The 8,209-nt window shown below is 39.2% G+C and overlaps 1 protein-coding gene and 1 non-coding gene across 2 annotated transcripts; one reads left to right on the forward strand and one right to left on the reverse strand.

The window, feature by feature from the left end:
* Window positions 1-1,683: 1,683 nt before the first annotated feature.
* On the forward strand, window positions 1,684-1,755 carry TRNAT-UGU (transfer RNA threonine (anticodon UGU)). Its single transcript has one exon. It is a non-coding gene; the product is annotated as a tRNA-Thr (tRNA).
* A 4,727-nt stretch (window positions 1,756-6,482) lies between these two features.
* LOC137737335 (uncharacterized) lies at window positions 6,483-7,109 on the reverse strand. The gene has a single exon (XM_068476784.1). It carries the CDS (start codon window positions 7,107-7,109, stop codon window positions 6,483-6,485), a length of 627 nt encoding a protein of 208 aa, XP_068332885.1.
* Between the last annotated feature and the right edge of the window lie 1,100 nt (window positions 7,110-8,209).

An 8,209-nucleotide genomic window follows, 5' to 3' on the forward strand; every position in this document is an offset into this window, starting at 1 on the left:
TGGCTAAAGCAACCCAACCCCACCCCCCCCCCCCCGGCCCACCAAAAAAAATCCATCGTGGGCGCATGAGGTTTTTTGCCTTAACCTTAGGTGTTATTATTTTGCATGTGCATTTTTCTCAAAGGAAGAGACAGTGGAAATTTGCATCCACATGTTTCAACTGATTGACTTAGTAAGGTCGCGGTATCTCACTTCTCGCGTGCTTCCTTTAGGTTATGGTCTAGATCTTTCTGGTTGCTGGTGTTGTTTGATGGAGCTTCCTTCATCATTCTTGGGGGTTTCTGTGTCTTGATTTCTAGCATTTTCTAGGGGTGCAAGATCAGGCTGGGTGCTTGGTGCTTTGGTGGTGGAACATGCAGTTGGCTGCTAGGTTTTTGGTTGTTTGTTGTCGTGGGCTCTAATCCTTGTGTTCGATTGGGCTTTTTTCTTATACTGCTTTGGAGGTCCATTATTTTGCTTTGTAGTTACTTTGTAATTGGGCCTTCATTTGTGTAAATTTATTGTGTTGATAATGAAATTTATCTTTTCTCCGATAAAAAAAGAAAAAAAAAAAGAAAAAAAACAGAAAGGTTGCTCCCAAAGTAGGTATGTTTAAAAATTGCATTGAAAGTATTGTTCAGGAATTGAGTTATGATGTTGTAGATTAGATGTATGGATTGTATTAAACTTAAACTAGTGGTCTCCTTTTTAGTGTTGAATTCTATATCTTGAGATTAAAGGGATTCAAAGGGATTAAACCCTAGTGTTGATATATGGGGATCAATTAAAAAAAAGCCTTATAGGTGGGATTTTGGATTTCTTATGGACAGACTCTAAGGTCAATGTCAATATAAAAATACAAGGGACCCCTACACACCTAATGTGCGGCACAAATTTTCCTTCTCCCAATTGAGTAGTTGCATGAACTGTCAGTATTGTGTAGAGGATTTTATTGAAGTTTAGTAAACGTTGGCAGCTGCAATTCTATTCAACGTCTTAGATTCTCCAAGTAACTATTATGACCGTGTTTTTAATTGTTTATGGAAAAAAAAAATAATCTAATAAAAAATAAGTTTTTTTGAACTTTTTGTTAGTTTTTCTTAGAAAGAGAGTTTTAACAAAACACTTCCGGTGCTGTTTACTTTTAACGAAAAATCACATTTTTACCTTTCCTTGGTACTATTCACTACATCTTTATTTGTCATTTTCATTAAAACTAAAGTTTTTTTAGAGTTTTCGTTAGTTTTTTTTTTTAAATAATGAGACTGAAGAGTAATTTATATTTCAAGGCATGAAAGATACTATTTCGAGGTATGAAGGTGCACTATGAGCAATTGAAGTTTCGCCACTGATTTCTAAAATCACCTAAAATGTGTAGGGTAGAAAATGCAGTTAGCCTTTTTTATTGTGTAAATAGATAATTCAGCCACTTAATACTACAGTTTAATGATATTTCTGTTCACTTGTAAGTGAGATATTTTTTGTTCGATTCTCACCAAAGACGAATTTGAACCACATTATTACTGTCCATTGTGAAGATAAGCCTATCTCTTCTCTCTTAGTGTAGACAATATTGTTTGGTATAAAAAAAAATAGTAATTTACCACAAAAAAAAAATCATACATACTCCGTTAATAAGTGTCAAATTAATACTTAGTTAATATACCAATATAAAATCTGACATTGTGTTACTTATAAGCATCAGCCCTTATAGCTCAGTGGTAGAGCGTCAGTCTTGTAAACTGAAGGTCCGCAGTTCGATCCTGCGTGAGGGCACTTTTTTAAACTACCCCTTCGCGCGAATTTCAAATCATGTTTTCCTTTTTGTCCAAACCTTTTAACTCTTAAGATTTAATTTGTAATTTTGACACAAAAAAAAATTGAATTTGTAATTTAACATAACGTTAAATGTTAAAACAATTCAAAAGCTCCATGATAATCATTTAAATTGCTTGCAGAAGTTGTAGGGCTGCTCTTCAACACAGAAATCCAGTTTCTAGATGACCAAAGAGCAGTAGCAATGACAAACATGAGCAAACAGAAAATTGCTAGTCTATAACTAAAAGATATAAATAAATACATTGACTTGATATTAGGTCATACATTAACTTGATATTAGCTCAATCAGTTAAGATCGTTACCTCTTTGTACCAAATTGTTAGAACTGGATAAACAAAAGAACTGATTGTCCCAAAATACAAAGTGTCAGTCATAATAAAAATAGTCCAGAAAAGTGGCAGTCATCCTCCAATAAACTAAATGCAAACCTGCCAACATTAATCAAATCAAAGATTTTGATCATCTTATTACTTTTTGCTTGGCAAGTTCTAAAAATTGTGCTGCAAGAATAACTTTTCTTGAGGTGATGCAAGTCCAATCTCTTCTTCCAAGCTACTCAAACGATCACCACCACTCCCACTATTGCCTAAAGTTCTAGCTTCTGTTGTCTTCCCGTCAGCATCAGCAGCATATGGGACTGTGGACTTCCTCCTTTGGGAAGAAGCAACACATGGACATGTGATCCATTAAGGAGCTTGGAATTCATACCGTTATGCATCTTCCGATTCTACCACATCATAGTCCACTGACCTGTTTTAAGATCTCTGGGATGACTTCTTGTGCATTCTGCTACTTCCCAATACCACCTCGGTTGCAAAATAGGTTGCTCGTTACACGGGCTACCCATCAACATCGCAAGAGCTCGTTCTACTGCTGTCGTCACTTTGTCCATTGTTGACGTCTCCTTCTGTGAAGAAATGCAAAGTTTGAGTTTCTTCTTGTTATTGATCGAATTAAGGTTACAATATTATATAGGGTCACCTATCAATTCGGATCCTACACTAAAGCCTATAAACAAGGCAGTCAAATACAAAACAAGTAAGTGAATAACTAATTAACTATTTACAATATTTACTTAATCAATCTAAGATTCATTCCTTAACACTCCCCCTCAAGTTGGAGTGTATGTTAATGACACCCAACTTGCTGAGTAGTGTTCCAAACTATGTTGAACTCAATGGCTTGGTAAAGATGTCAGCTGGTTGATCAGATGTTCATATGTAGGCTGTACGAACCATTCCTACTTTAATCTTCTCTCTTACCAGATGACAATCAATTTCTATATGTTTTGTCCGTTCATGAAACACCGGATTCTAAGCAATATACATGGCTGCTTGATTGTCACAAAACAATGTGACTGGTTGTGGATGACTCACATTCAAATCCTTTAAAATGTTCTTCAACCAATTAATCTCACAACATGTAGTGGCCATGGAACGGTATTCGGCCTCTGCACTGGAGCGAGATACAGTGGTTTGTTTCTTTGTTTTCCAAGAAATCGGTGCTTGACCAAGCTGAATGCAGTAATAAGTTATTGACCTCCTTGTATCTTTGCATCTAGCCCAGTTAGCATCACAAAATGCTTTTAATTGTAATGATCCTGTGGAAGGTAGAAAAATACCTTGTCCCGGTGCACTTTTGATATATTTGAGAACCTTGTGTGCTGCTTCAAGATGTGGTTGTTGAGGCCTTTCCATGAATTGACTCAACATGTGGACGGCATAGGCTAGATCTGGCCTCGTTATGGTCAAGTAGATTAATCTACCGACAAGCCTTCTGTATGGTGATGCATTAATTAACAGCTTTCCTTCTGTCTCCGTGAGAGAAATGTTCTGTTCTATGGGAAATCTTGAAGATTTGGCACCCAAAAACCCCGCATCATCTAATATATCCAATGCATACTTCCGTTGACACAAAGTTATGCCATGTTTGGACCGCGCAACCTCTATCCCTAAGAAATATTTAAGTTGGCCCAAGTCTTTCAATTTGAATTGTTGCGAGAGAAACCGCTTTGTATCTTCAATTTCTTGCAAATTATTTCCTACCAGTATTACACCACCAACATAGACTAGCAAAGCGATGAAGTTACCTTGACGACTTCGGACAAATAGTGAGTAATCAAACCATGATTGGTGAAATCCGACAGCCTTGAGAGCATTGGAGAGTTTAAGAAACCATTGCCTCGAAGCTTGTTTTAAGCCATATAAGGATTTATGTAACTTGCATACACGAGTCTCCCCCTTTCGACCGAAACCAAGAGGCAAGTGCATGTAAACATCCTCGTCGAGGTCACCATGTAAAAAGGCATTGTTGACGTCAAGTTGGTGCAAGTGCCACCCATGGACAGTAGCCACACTAAGTAGGATACGAACAGTGGTCAATTTGGCAACAGGAGCAAATGTTTCTTGGTAATCAACACCTTCAATTTGACTATAGCCCTTCGTAACTAACCGTGCTTTGTACCGCTCGATAGTCCCATCAGGTTTCAGTTTGACCTTATACACCCATTTACAACCAATGGGTCGTTTGTGGTGTGGCAAACGAACGAGGGACCAAGTGTTGTTGGCCTGAAGAGCCTCAATTTCGTGCTTCATGGCAACACGCTAATTTGGATTTTGGACAGCCTGTAAAAAGGTGGTAGGTTATTGGATGGCTGTGACGTTAGTGAAAAAAGCTTTATGGGTTGGAGATATGCGGTGGTAAGATAAGTAGTGAGAGAGAGGGTGAGAGGTACCTGAGGACTTAACCACGTTCGTGGAAGAGGAAGGATCAGGTCTTGACTGGAGAGAAGTCTCGACATGAAAATCCTGCAAAAACGTGGAAATTTTGGTGGGGTGTGTACCTCGACGTGGTGCCGATAGTGCAACAACCACGGGGCAGTCTGTGGTGGGGTTTGGAGGTGATGTGGCTGATGACTATGGGGTTGTGATGTTGTTGTCGAGAGAGTTAGATGAAGATGGCATATGATTTGAACTTGAGGGGGTGGGAAGTGGTGTAGCGGTGGAAGGTAAATGGTGCATGGGAAGTGAGGTATCGGTGGAAGTTGGATGTTGCATGGGAGCAAAGTGGGATTCGGTTGGACGTGCATAGGATGGCAAGATAAGAGACATGTCAAAAGAGGAGGAGGGAGGTGCAACATCCATGTCAAAGTGTGATAGTGAAGAAGTGAGATTGGGCAAGGAATTAGGGGCAGCGGAAATATCTGAGGTGTGGTAGGGAAAATGGTCTTCAAAGAATGTTACATCCCATGACATAAAAACCTTTTGAAGTGTGATATCAAATAGCCTATAACCCTTTTGACCATAAGGATAACCAAGAAAGATACAACTACGTGCACGAGGGTCAAATTTTGAAGGTTTTTGTGCATGGGTGGACGCAAAACACAAACAGCCAAAAACACATAGGTGTGTGTAAGTTGGTTCCTTGTGAAACAATTTTTGATATGGTGTTTGCCCATGAAGGAGAGGTGTGGGTGTGTGATTGATGAGATAGGCCGAAGTAAGGATGGCATCCCCCCAAAACCGTTTAGGAAGATTGGCTTGAAATAGTAGGGCTCGAGCAACATTGAGCAAGTGTCGATGCTTGCGTTCAGCAACACTATTTTGTTGTGGTGTGTTGACGCAACTAGTTTGGTGAAGGATACCTTTGAGAGTATAAAATGTGTCAAGTTTGAACTCAGGACCATTATCACTTCGAATCATTTTGACCTTAGTGTTGAATTGATTTTCTACCATGTGAATGAACTGAACAAGGAGATGTTTGGTATCAGATTTGTGTTTCATCAAATAAACCCATGTGCACTAGTATGATCATCTACAATGGTGAGAAAATATTTGGCACCTGAAATGGACGCAACTTGATAACCACCCCAAATATCAACATGTATTAATTCAAAACATGACTTAGTAGATATATAACTCAATGAAAATGAGGATCTTGTTTGTTTGGCCAATGGACAAATAAAACATTTATTTGAATCACAAGATTTATTGTGCAAAAAGGGAAATAACGTGGACACTTTGTGTGATGGATGCCTAGAGTTCCTCCTATTGAATTCCCGTCCCAATCATCTTCCCTGGGCGTAGGTCCTATATGACACAAAATTGATTTAGAAAAATGGTGATGTATAAAGAATCATAGGCTAGATTGCTAATGGATATTAAGTTTAATTTAAAAAATGGTACACATAAAACATTGTCAAGGATGAGATTGGGAGAGAAAACAACTTGTCCGACATGAGTGACCGTAGCAAGGGATCCATTGGGTAACTCGACAGTATGGTTTTCAACAAGTTTCGAGGATGTGAGGAAGTTACGGCTATATACTATGTGGTCTGTTACATATGAAAGAGAAGGCTTTACCTAGAAGTTCTTCATGGTTTGAGGAATTACCCACTTGATTGGTGAAGGAAGAGGATTTGCTCTTGTTCAACAGTTGTAGAATCTGCTTGCAATCTTCTTGGGAGAAAGGGAAGTTTGGCATCACATCCCTTTTGTCAGTCGTCGTGACTTGGTTGCCTTTAGAAGGGCCACCTTGTTCGACCTCAGCGGCCGCTTTCCATTTACGACAAAAATCAAAGGTGAGACCTTTCCATCCATAAAATGTGCACTTTAGATGCACTCGACAATTTTTGGTGGTGTGGTTCGTCTTGTTGCATTTCCACTTTAAGGCCCATGATCCTCGGACTCGGCTTCTTGGCTTGTGGATTTCCCGGCAAACACTGCTGCCTCTGGGTGGGCAGCACCTTTCCTATTAGAGACTTCCACTTGACGCTCATGACGAAGAACCAAAGAGTAAGCTTTGTTCACCGTGGGCAGTGGCTCGAGAAGAAGGGTGTTGCCACGAACAGTGGCATACGAGTTATTCAAACCCATGAGAAATTTCATGGTTTTCTGAGTCTCCACATAAAAAGCAATCTCCTTCTTCGTTTCACAATTACAAGTTGGGATTGAGCACAAGACGTCCTGTTCGTCCCACAGACTCTTCAGTTTGGTGAAGTAAGAACTCATGGTCATGGTGCCTTGTACACAATCGTGAATTTTGTTTTCTATATGAAAAAGTTGTACGATATTCACATGCGAAAATCTTTCTTGCAAATCAAGCCACATTTGTCGAGCATCCTTACAATTGATAACGCTTCCTGAAATTTCCTTTGACATCGACCCCAATAGCCATGTCTTGACCAAATTGTTGCAACGATTCCATTGTTGCAACTCTTTATGTCTGTCATCACTTGGTTTCTTGACTGTGCCATCAACGAGCCCAGGCTTGTTCTTGACCGTTAAGGCCATTGTCATGGACTGAACCCATGTACTATAATTATCTTCCACCAATGGCTGCGGTACAAGCACTGCACCAGGCTGGTCTGAATGGTGAAGGTAGAGTGGGTGGTTTGGATTTTCCCACTCTAGATGTGACTGTGTTTCTGATTTGTCACCTATGGCTACGTTGGCTTGGGTGGCATGTTGTGTTTTGCTGTTTTTCTAGATCAACCTGGCTCTGATACCATGTGAAGAAATGCAAAGTCTGAGTTTCTTCTTGTTATTGATCGAATTAGGGTTACAATATTATATAGAGTGACCTATCATTTCGGATCCTACACTAAAGCCTATAAACAAGGCAGTCAAATACAAAACAAGTAAGTGAATAACAAATTAACTATTTACAATATTTACTTAATCAATCTAAGATTCATTCCTTAACACCTTCCTTCTCATTTTCACGCACTTGCAGGCTACATTGGCAATTCTTTTCAAGTTAGGAGACATTAACGCATATCAATAGATTTTTTGCCACTAAGAATCTTCACAAGTAAAACACCAAAACTATAAAAATCAGATTTGGTTGTAAGGTAGTGTAGTCTGTAGTACTCAGGATCAAGATACCCTAGATCGTTCTAGCTGGTAGCTCCGCCAATGAGGAGCCACCGTCTGCAGGTTCTAGTAATGACAAACCAAAATTAGCCACTGAAGCTTGTGCTCCTCATCAATGAGAATGTTTGAAGACAATGTCTCGATGAATCACTAGTGGGCAAGCATAGAGTATTCACAAACATTCATCAACATTTGCAAATGTTTACATCCATTTATAAAGTTCATAAATTTGAAATAAAGTGATACATCTCGGCTCTTTGTTATGTACATCTGCAGCTTCTCATGGATCGGTTGCTTCTTTGTTGTCAACCACCGGAGAATTCTTGGGATGGATGCTGGATCAATCATCTTGAAAGAGCGAAATGGCTTCCTTAGTTGGTGAATTATTTCTTATGCCCACATCTGCACGTACACTGAACTAGTGCTCAATCACAATTTAACCAAATTTAATACTCAATCAAAACAACATATAGTACCTGAAAAGCATAACTAAACCCTTTGTAGCCATATCCGAATCT

Source organism: Pyrus communis, chromosome 6 (assembly GCF_963583255.1).
Source record: "Pyrus communis chromosome 6, drPyrComm1.1, whole genome shotgun sequence".
In the NCBI taxonomy this organism is placed as follows: domain Eukaryota; kingdom Viridiplantae; phylum Streptophyta; class Magnoliopsida; order Rosales; family Rosaceae; genus Pyrus; species Pyrus communis.